Here is a 19,094-nt window from a genome sequence, read left to right as displayed (position 1 = left end):
AGTTTTCTTGACTATAATCTGGAAGTTCACTTTGCGAATCCCTTTTTCCTAGAGGATTGCTTACTTCCCAGTCTAGCATACAGTCTCGGAATTCCTTGGTGGTCCCCCATCCCAGGAGTGGTTGGGGGCTCAAGCCTTCTAAGCTTTGGGGCCCAGACATGATCAGCCAGGTGCTGCCACCTGCTGAGACATTTCAGTGGACCAAACATATTACATTTCTGTGCTGGTCTCTCAGTTTCTCTTTCTCACACACGCACGCGCATACACACACAATTATTTGGCAATATGGGAAACTACATTATACCTAGCTAGCTTCACACCTTGTACTAAACAAAAACGGTGTTTAATTTTGGCTTGCGTAGGTGCTTGAAGTTAAGTGTGAAGTATCCTATGGTTACTTGTTCAACAAACCATGGTAAAAACAGACCATGCAATGTGGAAATCTAGTCACTGAAATAAATCAATGATTCTTTTTAGATTAGAAGTGTCCAACCTATGGACTTCATGCAGCTCTGGACAGCGAGTAATGTGGCCCCACAAGATCATAAACATTTAACATTATTATGTAATTTTTTAGCTTTTTTAGCGATACTATATATTTTATATGCGGCCCAAGACAACCCCTCTTCACTCAATGCAGCCCAGGCAAGCCAAAAGGTTGGTTGCCCGTTAATTAGATCATTGTTTGTTCTGGTAAGGATAGAGAGTAAATCAAATCTGTTGGTAGACCTGATTTGCAGAAGATCAAAAAGATATACCAATTGCCTTGTAATTGTAACAGTTAAAAACTCCTCCCACTCCCACCAAAAAACCCTTCATATTATTCAAGAGTATATTTTTTATGTGGAAAAGGTATGAGATTTTATATTTAAAATCAATTCCCAGGCTCATAGTTTTATTCTGTAATAACGTCCTGCAGCAAGCTAGATTTGGCTAAAGCTGGGGATCTAGTTATAGATCCACCAGAAATAATTTTATAAAGACTCAATCAGATTTCTCCAGAATTTCAGAGTTGCTTTCTTCTGAAGATTCTGGTCACTGAAGTTAGGATCTTCCCAGTGGTGGGTAGCAGGCGGTATGCGTACCGGAGCCTGCCCGGAGCACCGGATACCGTTCCGTTGCGGGAGCATCATTTGCAGCTACAAAGCATGTGTGTGCCGCGTACGTGTGCACATGCATAGCGTGCGTCCATGTGGGGGGGGGCGCCGGGCCCTTTTCAACTGTACCGGATCTTCCGCATCCGTGCAAGGTGTGTGCACGAGTAGCCTTCGTTTAGACTGCCATATCATGGGACTAACTACAGAGGAATGGCACAAAGGCATAATAAAGGTGTGTATAAAGGCATGTAAACAGTGGTGAAATTCAATTTTTTTTTACTACCAGTTCTGCGGGCATGGCTTGGTGGGTGTGGCAGAACAAGGATACTGCAAAATCCACATTCCCTCCCCACTCCTGGGGGAAAGATATTGCAAAATCTCCATTCCCACCCCACTCTGGGGCCAGTCATAAGGGTATTTGTTGGTTCTCCAAACTACTCAAAATTTCCACTACCGCTTCTCCAGAACTGGTCAGAATCTGCTGAATTTCACCCCTGTATGTGAACAACCATTCCTGTTTGGCAGATTCCACACTGCAAGGCCTAATCCCAGGAACATGACCTGCTTGTGGAATATGCTCCAAGGCAGATGGCTAGTTTTTGTGGCAAAGAGAATGCAGGACTTTTGGTCTAAACCACAAAGTCACCTTTAGGGGACCTACTTCCTCATTGCTACGGCTGCTTCTTTTCCCATCACAAAGAACACCATCAGTGCTCAATGTTCAAGCTCTGCCTTATGTTTTTCCATGGAATGGTAGAAGCAGATTTTGGAGATCCAGCTGCAAAAGAAGCCTGTTCTAACATAGGCTGAAATAAAGTCCTTTGGGGGTGTAAAGATTCTGGCTTATAAAATCAAGGTTCAGGCCTATCTACTGCAATTCTGCCATTCCTTTTTTCCTCTCTTTATATGCCCTGCCTTAGTCATGATCTAAATCAACTTTCTACAGCTATTAAGGTAAAGGTTCCCCTTGCACATATGTGCTAGTCGTTCCCGACTCGAGGGGGCGGTGCCCATCTCTGTTTCAAAACCGAAGAGCCAGCGCTGTCCAAAAACGTCTCCATGGTCATGTGGCCGGCATGACTAAACGCCGAAGGCGCACGGAGCGCTGTTACCTTCCCACCAAAGTGGTTCCTAGTTTTCTACCTGTATTTTTACATGCTTTCAAACTGCTAGGTTGGCAGAAGCTGGGACAAATAATGGGAACTCACTTCGTTACATGGCCCTAGGGATTCGAACCACCAAACTGCCAACCTTTCTGATCAACAAACTCAGAGTCTTAGTCAGGGGTAATATGCTACCAGTTTGGACCGTTTCGCCGGAACCAGTATTAAAAATGCTACTGGTTCGCCCGAACTGGTAGTAAAATAAATGAAACCGGTTGGGGTGAACCGGTTTTTCCGATGATCAGCTGTGCCACACGATTTATATTAGCTAGGAAGCAGGATTTCCTGCTTTCTAACTAATATAAATTGTGCGGTACAGTGGATTCCACCCCTTGCTGTTTACTTATCTTACCTTTTTGACACTGCACATGTGGAGATACTGCGCATGCACAGAGGTTGCGCATGCGTGCACGTGCTCACATTGCTACTGAACCAGTAGCAAAGGTAGGTAGATTTCACCCCTAGTCTTAGCCACTGAGCCACCGCGTTCCTTCCACTACAGCTATTACTACGGTTCATAAGCTGGCATTCTAGTTTATGTCAGATGTAACAGAAAGCTGCAGTTTAGCCCCTCCAAATGCAATACCCTTGGCCACAAGTTGGAAATTGCAGTTTTATTTTTCAATTATTTTTCAGTTCTTTCCAGATCCTTTTCCTGAAAGTTCCTCTCCTCCAACAGATGAAGCCAGGGAAAGGCCCTATCTGGAATAACAACTGCTACAATCCAGGCAGGGAGAGGAAGAACCACAATCTCTGTAATATGCTCCTTGGTGTTCTTATGTAACAGAGTCAGCACAGCAGCCATTTTTTCAAAGCATTTCCTCTACACTTCTCTAAGGTTAATTTGACTCTGTTCCATGTGTTACAGCAAATACGATACATGGTATGCATTTACATACCAAATACAGAGTGGTATTTACTAGGGGACACAAAGCTTCATATGAATCATAAATTTTCATTTCAGTTCTGACCAAATGTTAACTCTGCTTGTTTTGGAGCTGAATGTCAACAGAGACGAAAAGAAAGAGATTGGTGAACTAGCTGATCCTACAACAGCACTCAAATGGGCCTCTGCCGTTTGCCTACTGCTTTTCTTTGGTTTTTTCCTCAGGACAAATAGTTAAGACTTGTCGGTTCCTCAACCAATCAATCACATCCTTTGCCATTTTTAAACTCTTTATTTTTCCCCAAATCTAACTGGTGGACTTTTAGTGGATTTAGTGGAACATAAGAAGATACAGAAATACGACCAGAAATATTGACTAGTGCTATTTTAACCATTCTAAAACCAAGCAAGGAAATGTCTTAAGGCTGAGGTGTAAAAATGCACGCGGGGACCTGAGCTATATAAAAATGGCACATATTGTAGTAAGGGTTTTCATCTAATAAAAGTTACCAACTTCTTCGGAGTTCTGCCTGCTTCCCCGTCTATAAATATACCCCTCTTCCGGAAAAAAAAAAGAGGGCAGATACATCCACGAGAAGAAACAAACAAGACTTTAATCGTGGGTTTACAAGAGCCTTCGCAAAGCAGAGTCATCGTTTCCTGTTCGTTTTATTTAGAATCGACTTTCAACTTTTTTCTTTTTTTAATAAAAAGGGCCAGATTCTCGGGGAAGGCGCCGACCTGCAGTTTTAAGAACCACTGGGCGGGCCCGTCAACGTAGTACGCTTGGTCTGCTTTTTAATTTTTCTTTTACTCCAAATATAGTCCAGGAACGTATCAGGGTCTACAGTAACCCGAGGAACAGAAGGATCGACTTTCCTTCTCCCTGGAGAGCTGTAACATTCCTTGCAGTAATTTATTTTTAAAAAAATTTTCTTCCACTCGGGGGGCGTTGCAAGCTCCCGAACGTAAAACTTCAAAATCTTCAGTTCCTCCCCTCCCCCCAACTCCCTCCCCTCCCCTCCAGCCAGCGGTGCCTGTCGGGAGAAGCCAGTCGTCCTACAAAGGGGCCAGCCCCAAAAGGGGCGTCGCCGCCCCTGCCCTTCTCTTTCCTCCGGCGGCGCCTGGAATGTTTGTTAGGTAAACACCGCATAGTAGAGTTTTTAGCCTCGCCTCCTCCGCTCTCCCCTCGCTCGCTCTCTCCCCCTCTCGCTCTGAGCCAATGGAAAGGCTGGAGCGGTTTCAAGGCTACTCCCTGTGTAGAGAGCCGCTGGGCTGGTGGTAACAAAATAACAAAAGCGTCGAAGGTTGCAAGAGTAACGGGGCTTCTTTCAACCCCCACCTCACCCTCCTCGGCTTCGCTCCCCGTTTTGGGCCCTTATGCACGGCGGAGAGTCCGTTTTGGGTCCCGATTTGTGGGAAGCCCACCGGGCGGAAGCGAAGCGCAAAAAGGATCCCGAGCTCGCTTGTTGTTGATCTGGAGGGAGAAGACTGGAAACCGCCTCCTGTGTCCCATTTCCTCGCGCCCGCGCGTGTGTTGTGTTGCGTGTGTGTGCGCGAGAGAGAGAGTGTGCGGGGTTGACCCCCACCCCCACCCCGCACCTTTGCTTCAGCCCTGGATTCTCCATGTTGGACCCGATCTGAGGAGCATCTACATCGCTGCCTTTGCAAAGAGCTGACTCCTCGGCTTTGCAACTGAAGGAGGAGCCGGGCGGACTCCCTTCTCCATCGCGCCCATTCCTTCTCTTGCTTCCTCCCCCTCCCCCCCGTCCCCACTCCTCCTCCTCCTCGGATATTTCCCTCCTCCGGACTAAAGGATCCCCAGGGTCTGTGGGATTGTTAGATGGAAAGCCGGTCTATCATCACCCAAGTGCAGAGGGACGAAGCCTTGGTCTTTTCAAAACAAGGTAAGGGCGAAGTCGAAATTGGAAACTTGTTTTCTTCCTAGGTGGCCACCCGTCCTGGGGGTGTGGGGGGGGAGAGGGAGGAAGAGACTCCCTTCTCTTCCCCCCACTTAAAACAGCCTCGGTTAAAAAAAAAGTGCGCGCGCGGGTGGTTCACTACTACTTGATCCAATGCAGTAATAATAATATAACAATAAAGGAGGAACTCTGAAGTTCTGGCGTGGGTGGAAGGAAGGAGATGCGTGTTTCTTTAAAAAAAAAAACCACTTTCCTACCAAATTGTGGGGAGGGGATGCGCGTTTTTTAAGAGAAAAAAAGCTTCCCCCTCCCCTTCGCGTTCTGATGTATCGCGTAGAGCTGCGAACGTCAAGTCAATCCGTTTCGATTTTTTTTATGGGAGTGGGGGGGAAGTAGCGACAGGTCTGTGCGAGGACTCTCCTCCCCTCCCTTCCCCAAATGTCGAACTCGGCCGGGCACTGTGCGAAGTGGGGTGGGAGAAGTGAACTTGGTTTCTCTTGGTTTGCCTCCCCTGGGAACGGCCTTATTTTCTCCCTCGGTTTTCCCCCGTTCCCGCGCCTTCCTCCCACCCCGCGTGGTCCGAGGGAGGTAGGGCAGGCAGGGGAGAAATTGGGGCGCTTCTTGCATAGACATCACGATCCCTTAATGAGGAAGGGAGAAAACTCTCCGGACGTTTGTTTTTCACCCATCTCTCCCTCCCCCCCCCGCTTGTAGCTCTTCCGCGCCTGCGTAGCTAAACAGGCACTTGAACCCCTTCCAAACGTTGCTCTTGAATCGTTCCGGATCTGGAGAGGGTGGGTGGTTTTTTTTTTTTTTGTACCCGCCCTTCAAATCCCAAATTTTAAGTCACATCGGAATAAGTTTTTTTTTAATTTTTTTGCCCACCCCAGGTCTTTTCCGAGCGTCCAAAATGAAGACGAAGCCATTACGTTGACATACACAAGCACACACACACACACACACCTTAAAAAGACCGAAAGTGTCAATGACGGCATAGCCATATTCTCTACGCGAACGACTTTCCGTGCTTACAATATATTCCGAGGAATGTAGTCATGTAGTACTACGGGGGCTTTTGAGGTTGACAATCCGGATCACATTTACTATCGAGTGAGAAAACCGGGCTACCGAACAGGTTTCCTCCGGATAGTTTTAATAATGCTACCATTGGGAAGACGGCGAAAATGCCCGTTTCCTAAAGCGTTTGAGACTTGTATTTTCAGTATCCTAAACAAAAACAAAAAAACCATTGCTTTCCTTTTTGGAGGTCGGCACAGGATTGGATGAGATCGTTGCGTTTTAATGTTGCCACCTATTTATGTTGCTTTTCTCCTACCCCCCTCCCCTTTCGTTTGTGCTGTGTTTATTCAGCTGATGTTGGCTAACCAGATTTTTCTGCTTCGCTATTGGCCAAACGACTCCGCCTCCCCTTGCACGTTCTTGACAGAAAGGGTCTTGGGGAGAAGCAACGGGTGGGGATGGGAAGGCTGGACAACTTGTCCTCTGCTGGGTGTCACATAATTGCTCTCCAGTTGCAAATCTTCTAGATTCGGTGTAGCTACCTCCACACACTCTCCAGATAAATGAACGTAGGAGTCAATTCCATCCCCACCCCCCAATAACCTTGCAGATTTACATGCAACTAAATATGCAAAAGTTGTCCCAGATGCATTCCGGCACCTCTTCCCAAACTGTTGCCTTCCAGGTGGTTTGCCAACTGTGGGAGTAGCAGTCCTACGCCCTATCAGGATGTCAGGTTAGGGCAGGCACCTTGGGAGGATTGGGCATACCTGCTCTCTTGTTAAGGTGGAGAGGGAATGAAAAATGGAGTTTCATTTCTGCATTATGTTCTTAATTCTGGGCCGTGTCTCCCACCCAATACAGCTATTATGAGTCCAGATTATTTTAGCCCCAACTGCTTCTGATTCTTTCCATTTATAGTGATTTGTGAATAACAATCTAAATCATCTAATCATCCATAACATCCCATTATTTTGTCATTGGTCTTGATAAAAGTTTGCCAGATCAAAAAAATCGGATGCTCTGCAGTGCCGCAGAGCTGGATGTGTTTTGTGATGGAATCTGAATTTCAGATGTTCCAAAAGAAGGGGTCATTCATCAAATTCTCTTGATATGGGTCTCTTCAAGAAGGAAGGTTGCGGGGGAAGGAGGAAGGTTCGAAAGTTCTTATTTGCCAAGAACCCAAACCTGTTTACCTGAATAGATAGATGCAGCAGGTGTCAAGAAAAGTGAAAGGGACTGATTTGGAGAAAGCAAAGTAATCCTGTGCAAAATGACTCGGGAGGAAGACCCAAAAAAAACAGTAGGTCCTTAAAGTAAGATTAAAAGGCTGAAGAGAGGGGGAAATAGCTGGTGTTAAAAGATTTGCTTTGGAGTAAACAGTCGTGCATAAAATTGAATTGGTGTATTTAATGAAATGCTTGATCATATTCTCTCTCCCCCCCCCCCCCCCTGCTTTTCCTAAGTGCCTGGAACAGTTTCGTTGCCAGCTCTCCACTTGCCCTCCTCCCCCCCCCTTTTTTTTTTCCTTTTCTTTTTAAAGTTGTCTCTTTTCAGGGAAATGGAGGTTTTGGTGGCAGCCATCCAGGGAAGCTTGGATATGGAAGCCTCTAGTGAACAAACAAGATGCAAATTAAGCTAAGGCCTTAGCAGGGCCTGCCAAAGTACATTTAAGCCCACTAGCCAGTTTCAGAATACTGCAGCTCTCCCCTGTAATTTTAACAGGCAGTGTTCTCTGCAATCTTTCTTGATCAAGGAATGTGAATGAAGGTTTGTAGGAGGACTTGTTGATAAAGGCCTTGGGGCAAAGCCTGGGGACTGGGTGCATTTTGTTAGCAATCTGTATAGGTGGCATCAAATAGAGAATGCAGGTTGTTTTTTTTACTTGGTGGATTGGCAGTCAGGTGAGGATTTTTACTCTTGGGAGAGGATCCTGGATTCTGAACCAGGTCTCTATTTTCTGATGCTGGCTTTTTTTTTTAATTGAAAGGGAACCAGTTTGGTGCAGTACTTAAGGCATAGGCTGGGGAGGGGCGAGATGGTGAGTTCTAGTTCTGTCCTAGGCACAAAGTCAGCTGGGTGATCTTGGGCAAGTCATTTCTCTCAGCCCTAAGAATAGGCAATGGCCAACCACTTTTGAAAACCCTTACCAAGAAAACTGCATGAATCGGGTAATCTTCAAGAATCAAACACAATTGAATAGAAAAGTTACTGAAATGCACTATAGCAATACCACTTAGAATTATATACTGCTTCATAGTGCTTTACAGCCCTCTCTAAGCAGTTTACAAATGTCACCAATAATCTGAGTCCTCATTTTACCGACCTTGGAAGAATGGAAGGCTGCGTTAACCTTGAGCCCAGTGAGATTCGAACTGCCAAATTGCAGGCAGCCTGCAGAACTGCCTTCTAACCACTGTGCCACCACGTCTCTTCCCCTATAAGGTGATAAATGGTTTTTTTTTAACCGAGAGACACTGGCCTAGTGGTTTAAGGCTAGAAAAAGTGATTACATGATTTCTAGTTTCATCTTAGACATTAACTGGGTGACCATGGGCCAATCATGCTCTCTCAGCCCAATTCACCTCACAGTGCTTCTGTTTTGTGGGAAATAGGAGGAGGAAGGTGCGTTGGTTATTTGTTAAAAAATAAAGATATAAATAAAATATGCTAGTGTCCACAGGAAGAGGATCTGATGGCTGTGTGCTTAGTTTAAGTTTTAAAAAATGGTAAAAAATAAATAAGAGCAGAGTAACACTGGGACTTCTTCTCAACCATTTCAAAATTAACCAGCAAGAAAGAAGAGAACAAATTGGTAGGCGATTGTTTATAATCACTGTCCCTCAGTTATGGAACTGCTTTTCATTAAAGGTTACCTTTAAATTGGCAGGATTTAAGTTCAAAACAAGTTGATGTTGATCTTTAGAGATGTGAAACATTGCGAATTGTTGCAAATAGCTATGAACTTTAGAGAAAGAAGAGATAGAAATGAAACTCAATGTTTTATATGAAGAAGCATGTGGATTCTGGAAGGAAAATGGTGGCAAGCTTATTTTTGTTGACAAGAAAGGCATTCATCAATGCTGGACAGATTAATAAATGCAAATTTCAGAAATCAGTAGAATCTGAAAGGGGAGAAGAAAATCAATTCTATACATAACATGTACCTAGGTCAGAATGTAGTAATTCGGCTCGTATGAATATGTCACAGCCATTGAATCTTAGGTCTAATGTGAACTTGGCTACAATTTGATATGGGGGGGCTGGGCCTCCAATCAATCCTTGCGCTCCTCTCCATTTAGAAGTACATTTTTGGGATCAGTTTGTCAGCATTAGCATATTTTCAGAATATCCATGAGGCTAGGCAAGCAGGAAGCTTTTCATTGTCCAACATAGCAATATACCAAACAACAAGAAGAGCTTTTTTAAAAAGGATTCCAATTTTTCCTAACATTGCTGGAGTTGTGAGGATCGGTCCAGGGCAAAGTCTGTCCCAGTTACTACATTCCTTTCTAGGTTTTTGTATTCTGTACTCTGATGGAGGGAGAGCGTATGGATCCATTAAATGGGAATCGCAGGAGGAATCAGCTGTTGCCATGAGCTCTTTTGTTCTCCTGTAACATGTAAAATTTTGTGCAGGAGTTAGTAGCACAGACTGATGCAGGAAGCTCTCAGGCTTGCAGACAGTAGTTGCCTCTCAGATTGATCTATTCTAGGGTGAGTAGGTGACATCATTCAGGTTTTCAGCTTACTTCCCCTTTGCCGAGTTCACGTTCTGGAGCTAGGCATCCGCGTCTCATGTTCTGTAAAACCAAGAACCGCCATTTGGGAGTCCACCCACTCCTGTTCCCAGGAGCTTTGGAACAAAGCTAACATTAGTCGGGTTTAATGGGCCCGGATGAATTCTATTTATGAACAGAGGACATGCTCCTTGCGTGGTTTTGCTTTTTATTGTAGCACCCACAGTCTTAAAATTAATATTGAAGACTGAAAAATCTGTCTTTGGAATTTAGTAGGGATTGGTTTAATTACGATATCTGCTGTCTTTTTTTTTTTTAATAGTCTGTCTTTTTGTCTCATGGGTTCAAGAAATAAGAGTTGTTTGGATGGAAGGTCTCAAATGGTAGGATACCCAAACACTTTCAACTGGTGTGTGTGTGTGTGTAGAAATGTATGAAATGGTGGAGAGAAGAAAAGGATTCCTATAGCGGATGAAGCCAGCGAAGTGCTCTTCCTACACCCCACTCCAGAAGGAGAGAGGAATGGCTTCGCAGCCAAGCTGTTTTTATTTTAACTGTAGAATTAATGGGAAATGCTTGAACACAGCAGCAAATGTCCTTTTTACTGATTAGCTGCTTTTAGCAAGGGGGCTTTGAGAAATTTTAGAAGTTTGTGATAATTATGTTTTAAAGTTTGAAAAGTAAAAGAAACGTTGGTTTAATTTGTACAGGAATGTTTGGAATGGCATTCCTTTCTGTTTAGGTCATACCATACACAGCTTCCCAAAAAGCAAAGGCATCTCTTGGAGCATGCGTTGATACAGGCTTAATAACTGAAGGTTGCTGCCTAGAATATTCCATAAAGAAATTTTTCCTGAATCTGATGGGTTTCGTATTTTTTTTTTACAGATGAGTGCAAAGTTTTGACTGACTTTTTTTAAAAGGAAGAAATGAGTACTCCAAGTACTTAAATAAAAACTAGTTAAAGAGTTCTGTGGGAGACAAACATGTGGGTTAAACATTAGGGATGAATACACACACAGTCTCAGAGATGAACTATGGGTATGAGTACTTTGGTTCCAGGACCTTGTTAGTTTGGGTAAGACCTCCAGAGTCGTCCAATTTGAATGTTTAAATGATGGGTTGAAAATCATTAACCTCATGAGGTGAAATCATAAACTAGGATTAATTAACACAGTTCAACTTTTAAATCTTTTTTTAAAATGTCTACTACCTCCTTAAGAGTATAAAACTTTTGCAATGCTATTTAAAGGCCACGAGCTTTCAGTTGAGTTGTATACCTGTGAGACACAAACATGCACACTGTCACACACACTGGTTTTAAAAAACTGGGCTAGGCTGCTAATAAAACCTAGGCACTTGTACAAATGGGTAACATTAAATATTGCCTTTAATGGGGCAGTCGCTTCATAGCATTGTGGTGATATAGGTTTCTTCACCAATGAAGCTTTTTCCACTGAGTAATTATTGTGATGCTTCAAAGAAAAGGGGCAGCCTTATATTCTGCCCCATGTTTTAAAGAGGTAGACTAATGCTCGAGCAAAGAGGAGGTAATTGCCTGATGAGAATTGCTAAATGGATTTCAAGCATCCTCAGACAGAGTTATTGTTGTAGTTAAAAGGCTCCAAGAAATCTACCCTTGATTACAGAACATTCCCCTTCCAATAGTTAGAAAATAGTTATACAGAAACTACTTGGAAGAAAATGTATTTGATGTCAGCAATGATGTCATGCGAGGACATCTGCTAGCAGAATATTCCTTCTTTCATGTTTGAGTTAGCAGGGCTAACAGAAGGGACAAATTCCCCTTTTAAAAATTTAAAAAAAAAAAACAGTTCTGAAATTCCTTAGAACAGATTTGTACCCCAGAGGGATTCCTTCACCCAGAATCTTCATTCTTCAAATCCCCCCACTCAACATTTTAATTTATCTAATGAAAAACTCCTCTTCTGGGACCATATTTAAATTTTAGGAGATAGCAGAGTATGCCTGCCCAATTCTGATTTGAGGTTCTACTTGTTTTTGAAATGTTAACTGTGTGTGTGTGTGTGTGTGTGTGTGTGTATCCATAATGGATTCAACTGGTTGATGGAGTTACGTAAGTATTAGATCATCCTTCCCCCATCTTTGCGGTTATCTAGATCTGTGAACTTCAACTTCCAGAACTTTTAGCAATTGCCCCGCTTATAGACAAATACTGGTAGTTGAAGGCTATATCTCTGGAGGGTATCCAAGTTGGGAAAGGCTGTACCAGAAGATCCATGGGAAAGAGATGGGTTGGATATGTGCAGTTGGATATACAGGTAGAACAAGTTTATGGGATGAAATATGGATAGTAACTCATACATTGTAGTATGCTTTTGCCATCAAGTTAGTGAGCAAGCTTGAAAATAGGTTACAGATAGTCCTCGACTTACAGCAGCCCATTTAGTGACTGTTTGAAGTTACAATGGCATTGAAATAAGTAGCAACAGTTTTTCATACTTACGACAGTTGCAGCATCCCATGGTCACAGAACCAAAATTCAGATGCTTAGCAACTGACTCATATTTATGACGGCTGCCTATCCCACAGTCATGTGATCACCTTTTGCAACCACTTGATAAGTAATGTCAACGAAGAAGCCAGATTCACTTAACAACCCTGTTACCAACTTGACAACTGCACTTAACAACTGTGGCAAGAAAATTTATAAAATGAGGCAAAACTCACTTCATAAATGTCTTGCTTGGCAACAGAAATTTTGGGCTCAATTGTGGTCAAAACTTGAGGACTACCCGTATTAAAATTTAAGCATATACTTGGTTAATAAAGTATATATCAAAGAGTGAGAGAAATGGTTGCGTGGCTTAAATTAAGATCTGGAGAAAGCTGGAATTCCAAATACTATTTTATATTCTTCGTGCATTTCTTGATATTTTAGCAACCAGATCTAACTCCAGGGACTAGAAAGCCAATATAGAAAGAACCAGGAAGGAGGGGAAGAAGAGGCTCTTCACAAAAGCATCTGGTTGCACAATTGTTCTCTGAAATTTGTGGTGTCCCCCCCTACATAAAGAGGTGCTTTTGCCTGTCATTTTGTGGAAAACCTTGTGTCTTGTCATTTACTAGTGCAGTGTTTCCTAAACTTGGCAACTTTAAGATGTCTGGTTTTCAACTCCCCAAATTCCTCAGCCAGTATGGCTGGTTGGAGAATTCTAGGAGTTGAAGTACACACATCTTCAAGTTCATAAGGTTGGGGAGCACTGTGTTAGAGTCAGTAGTCTGGGGACTGAGCAAGGTTTTTCCTCCTAAGAATATCACAAAGACATAAAAAGTTTTCCTGTCTTCATTTGCTTAAAAGCTGTTCTGGTTCTCCAATTCCCCCCATAATAGGGAAGACTCCATGTAGTGAAACATTCAAGGAAGGGCAATTTCTGAATATCAGTTGCATCATAAGCTATTTTTCTCACCCCGTATTTCCTTCTCTTCCTTATTCATTAATGAATTATATGTTAGAAGTATGCGAAATTACAGGAAGTTTACATCCAGCTATTGCCAGCACTTAATTTTGTTAGGACCAGCAGATTTATATAACTACCATAGCTACCAGAGAAAAGACATGAGCTGTTTCTTAGAATCATCTTAGAAAGAGATAAAGCTGGGCTGATGCCTTGTTCACTTTATATCTAGTAGTCCCAAAGGTGCTTTTTAAAAAGCCAACTGGACTTTCTGGGGTTTTTTTTTTCTTTTGAAAACATTTCACTTCTCATCCAGAAAGCTTCTTCGGTCCTTGAATGATGGTCATCTCCTGAGAACTCCACGAACCCATCTGTTTTCTTATCAACGCTATGAAATGATTGACTCTTTCCTTCTGGGATTCCCATCCCATCCCACCCTTCCTTCAATCTGAGAAGCCTGGGAATTCCTAGTGCCAGGAACTGGCATTTGCTGCCACCTGCTTTGGCAGTAAAGCTCTTCTTGGACTGTTTACATAGAATGAACGAGGGAAGTCAAGACCGACTGTCTATCCACAGCAACTGCAGCTTTGGGCTTTTATAGGGTAAACACAAAACTTGAAGGAAAAGCTTTCCACATCTCGCTTAACCCACCCAGAATCCTCAAAGAGGTTGATATTGGGAATACCCACTAATTGCAGAATGGAAATCTGTTCAGCTTTGTTCAAAGTTGACAGTGAATTTCTGAGGTTACATCTGTGCAAATGGGGGATGCTGGGGTTGTGCTCAAGGGACATGGCTTCCTCTACACATAACTGAGAATTTATGGAGGTAATTAGTTGAACAGTGTTTATATCTATATCCATTGGCTGGATCCATAAAGCCAAAAGTAAGCAGGGCACATTAGAGCTAACAGTGTGAACCAAACCATTGAGAATACCCAGCTATTCCCATTAGTAAGAGTTTTGATTGAATAAAGGATCAGTATTGCAAATTTTTGTTAGTAATCCTGTTACCTATGTACTATTATTAAGACCATCAGAAAGTGGGAGGAGTGTTTATTTCTTACTGGAGAATTGGTTTTGTTTTCTATACACACATGCATTATTTTTTTGAAAGTTTCTGAAAGAGATATGACTTTGGCCCCAAAGTGTATTTTTATACTGTAGTTCTGTCTTTCATAAGGGAGGAAATGACCCCTCTTAGCATATTTAATGTGCATCCACATTTCTGGCGTTAGGTTGGGGGGTTGGATAACATTATCACTGCCTCCATTTTGTGGACCCTAGTGCTGACTTCCCTCTGAGAATATGTCTGTCTGTGTTTGTGTGCAGCATTAGAAAATGCACTAAAGGAGAGACTAGTGCACCGGGCAGTCTCAAACCAGTCATAATAAGCTAGTAAGATGCCAGTAGTTTTCTATGTGTGTTGACTAACCTTCTGGATGTTGCAATCCTATCATCATTGTGTGATGGTTTCCATTTTCAGTATTGCAGTTCCTCTGAAGAGTTTTAAGTTTTTATCAAGACAAATACTTCTGCTGTTTCTGTTGCATTTGTGGGTTTTTTCTTTTTCCTTTAAATATATATGTAAACCTCTATTCTTAAAATGCAGCATAGCTGCTGAACCAATGAAACTTGTGGCAGGAGCTGGAACAATTCCAGATGCATGGTTGTAGGGATGCACAAAACTCTGTGGTTGGTGCTAAAACATTAGCTTCTTTTTAAGAGAGGTGCTTGAGTTCTGCTTCTTCTACTCATTGCATTGCATGTGTTTTGCTGTATTAGGTTGCAGGGTGGGGGTGGGGGGATGAGAAGCTGCCAGGATACCATTCCGTTGCTCTTACAAAGCCTCTGAATAAGCCATTGCCTCATTTTTCATCCGTTGCTCTGAAAACAACCTTAATCGCTTCATACAGAAAACAAAACAACATCTTCCCTTTTTTTTAATCACAGCCAACACGTTATCAGAATTATTTCCACAGCTATTTCCAAGTTGTCCTCCTGAAGCAGGAGGTGGTCTTATCCTACTCTAGTTGAACTGCTGATGCCTGCCTTTGCCAATGGTATAAGGCTCATTTTAGATTTTATTTTCTGATTCCTGCCCCTCCTATTGTAGCAGGCACTTTTAGGAAATAGAAACAGATTAAAATTAGGCTGCAGAAATATGTCCGTAACCATTCCAATTCCCGAATCTGCTCCTTGCAATTGAAAAAGATGACTTACATTCCTTCAAAGGCTTAGGCTTTGGCAGATCTCCAAGTTCCTCCTTGAAGCTAGTAATTGATACTAGGCTAAGATGGCTGAAGGAAAGGATTGACTGCTAGTAGGCTTGAAAACAACCTGCTCATGATTCAGAGAGTAGTAGTTCCGTCCTTTATGCTTCCTGACATAACTGGTTGTTAACCAGCAGTAGGGGAAGTCATTATCTTCTCTCACCTCTATGGAGTGATGAGCTGTATAGAGCTTCAGCCTTAAAACTGGCATAAAAATCACTGCTGTAACATTACTAAAATGGAAGCAGTCTTCTGAAAGTGCAGCTGCCTGTTCATGTAATAAAGTACAGCTGAGTGCTCTGAAGAAGATGATGGGGAATTTCTCCTTTCCTTAATTGCAGAACCACGAAGGATTTGCTTCCTCTAAAATTCGCGTAAAGATTGGAGCGTTCTGGGATGTGTCAGACAGACATCTGCATATAAAATACGAGGTGAAGTCAGGGAAAGATGAAGCCAAAATGCAACACTAAAATGCTGCCTGGCTTGGAATCCTCTATCTCTGATTGCTGTTATTGGACGTTGGCCAAGATATGAAGGAACCTTTTTACCTGTGCAAGCAGCCTGTTTGTGAACAAGCTCTGCAAAAATCTAATTAATGAACCAGGTGGAGCATGGAGCATGGAACAAGGAAATTGGTTTTAGCTTCTGGCAGGATTAAAGCACTGTCTTCTGCCATAGTTTATTGGAGGAGCAACAACAGGGATTAATGGACATGCTAATGGACATTCTAAGCCATGACTTACAAAATGTGGTAGCTTTGCACGCTCTAGGGATGCGAGGAACTCTGAGGTCCAGTAACAGGACATCTACTGTCTCACAGAGTGAGAGGTTTCAAAACATGGTGGACAAGGATCAAATAGACATTTCAGTCTTATCTGTTAAGAGAGGCATCAATCTATTCATTGGAGGAAGGGGTTTCTCAAAAAGAGGAACAATCGTTTCATAGAAATACCACCGTAATGCACTCACAAATAAATGTGGGCTGAGGTATACTAACTTAGTTTCCAAGATTCTGTAACCTAATCCCCTGGCATTATAAACCTGATTAATGAGACTTTATGTGAATCTGGTTTTCTTAATTATGCTCAGTGGACAGGATCAGACCTAGTCCAGTATGCTACCAACTATGTCCCATTCCAGAATAATCACTCCTGGCCTTTAGAACAATTCAGGTGGAGTTTTTTGAGAGGAAAAAAATGGAATGATGACATCAGAATAATCTTGTCACCTGGCCATCAAATTTTACGCACAAAATGGTTCACATGATATTAAACAACCAAACTACCATGAATGGATCCATCCATTTTCTCTCAATTACCAGTACCTCATGTTACCTAATTGAGTTGTTATTTTAGGTTGATATCTTGAAAGCTACTGTAATCAGAGAAGGAACTACTATGTATATTTCCTTCAGTTCCTGGAAAAAAGATGAGGCAGAGTTAATTAAATAAAAACCATAATTTCTGATTCATCTTAAATTGGGAAATGGTGATTCAGTTTTGGAACCAACATGGTTTAGAATTTGGCTTGCTTCAGTGCTGGTAACCATAGCTTCTCTCAAAAATGTTAGTTAATTACAGCATTCCCAATTTAATTGGACTGTACAAAATAAGGATCCAAAGATTGAATACAGTTGTCTGCGGTGTATCTTGAGTTAAGAAACCAAAATATAAAATTACCAAGAGTGGATTAGCTGTAGCCTCCTAATATGTCAAATTGTCCTTAGAGGTGGGGCTGCTAATCTCTTTTACGATTGGGTAACTGAGGTGCTCCCTCAGTTCATTTGATTTTGCTTTAGGCAATGGAACATTTAAATGCAGATGTGGCGGTGGGACCTTAACAATTGGCCTTTAAGTAATTTGTCCTTGTGTTGTGGAAGGGTCTGATAACAGTAAGAGAAGATAAGTCTTTATCTTCTGAGCTGATTATTGAAATGGTTTATCTAACATATTGAGAGAACAGGACTGGAGGAATGGTTTCTCTAGATTGTACTCTTTTCTTTGAAAGTTTCTCCTTGTAGTAGACCGTATTGACTGGTCTTCCTTGATTGTGCTCCTTCAGGAACTAGTACATATAACTTATATAGCCTCCAGCAAGTCTGCCCATTGGCAGTACTGGCTGGGATGATGACAGTTGTAGTTTAACATAGCTAAATGATACCAGATTGGGACAGCTGGTATAGGATTGTGCCTAGCATATATGCCTATTTTTTCCTGCAGATCTTAAAATGGTTCTTGCTGTTTTTGTTTATGATCTGGGCAGAGGTGGTATTCAGCAGGTTCTGACCAGTTCTGGAGAACAAGTAGTGGAAATTTTGAGTAGTTTGGAGAACCGGTAAATACCAACTCTGACTGGCCCCACCCCCATCTATTCTCTGCCTCCCGAGTCCCAGCTGATCGGGAAGGAATGGGGATTTTGCATATCTTTCCCCTGGAGTGGGGAGGGAATGGAGATTTTACAGTATCCTTCCCCCGCCACGCCCACCAAGCCACGCCCACAGAACCAGTAGTAAAAAAATTTTGAATCTCGTCACTGGATCTGCGGGACACTTTTCCCCTAAGAGAACTGCAACCCATGATTTAGGACAATACAGGAAATAAAAAGTTTTAAAATATGCATCCTTATATTTTCCATCATCCCTCACCCCATTCCACGGAAGTAAAGGGAATTGGCAGCAAGAAGGAAATATCTGAAGCTTTCAACCAAACTGCTGTGGGTCTTTATTAAGGTTGCTTTGTTTTGTCATCTTGGTTGTGATTGGACATTGCTACTGTTTTATTGGGCTCATTGTTTAGCAGCAGAGTAGATATTTTGTCTGCCTACAAACAGTCTCCTCCTCTTCTTGTTGTTGTTATAAATAATTTTATTAAAAGTTAAAAACAAGGATGTAAAGTAATATAGAATCGGCAACAAAAAGAAAGAAATCGAAGACAGAGCTAAAAATGCTAGAAATAAAGAAGAAGAAAAAAAAACGAAAAGAAAAAGATGCCAAAAACGTAGCTTCTTATTTTCTTTACAGCAGCTGTAAGTATAATTATAAACATACCTTTTCTCTAAAATTACATCATTCATTTCTTCTTTCTATAATTTATCCTGTCTGATCATAAAAAACAAAAATCATAAGTTCATCCCCCCCCCCCCATTTTATACAAAAAATGTGTAAGGAGTTTTCAGTCAGCCATAAACATAGATACTGTCTTCTCTAATCAAACAAGTCAGTTTAGTCGCCTCAGCAAATTTTATCGTCTTCACCAACCATTGCTCCATTCTGGGAATTGCCAAATCTTTCCATCTTTGTGCATTCAATAATCTTGCTATCATTATTAACAAACTCCCCCAGTCCGAACTTAAAATGGAAATTACAGGATATTACTTTCAAAGATCTTCTGAGAGAATCATTAGGAAGTTTATTTCTGACAGAGTGGATCTAAAATGGAATTGAAGGTCCAGGGACCCTCCAGTCTGGAAGATATACACACACAGGTCTCTGATGAGTTTTCTGATCAGTCTTTGCAGTGTTTTCTCGTTGATTTTTCTCTGTTAGGGTTCCAAAT

The 19,094-nt window shown here is 42.1% G+C and overlaps 1 protein-coding gene across 2 annotated transcripts in view; it reads left to right on the top strand.

Moving 5' to 3' along the window:
- The first annotated feature begins 4,233 nt into the window (after window positions 1-4,233).
- Window positions 4,234-19,094, top strand: part of CTDSP2 (CTD small phosphatase 2) — a 53,513-nt gene continuing 38,652 nt past the window's right edge. Inside the window, exon 1 of one of the 2 annotated variants that reach the window (XM_081937658.1) lies at window positions 4,234-5,053. In XM_081937658.1, coding sequence (XP_081793784.1) covers window positions 4,990-5,053 — 64 coding nt within the window. In that variant the 5' untranslated portion in view covers window positions 4,234-4,989. The remainder of the gene's footprint in view (window positions 5,054-19,094) is intronic. The other variant, XM_081937659.1, reaches the window with a different exon arrangement.

This window comes from Natrix helvetica (assembly GCF_964273705.1).
Source record: "Natrix helvetica genome assembly, chromosome: 1".
Taxonomy (NCBI): domain Eukaryota; kingdom Metazoa; phylum Chordata; class Lepidosauria; order Squamata; family Natricidae; genus Natrix; species Natrix helvetica.
The sequence above is the reverse complement of the archived record's forward strand: the minus strand, read 5'-3'. Positions and strand labels throughout refer to the sequence as shown.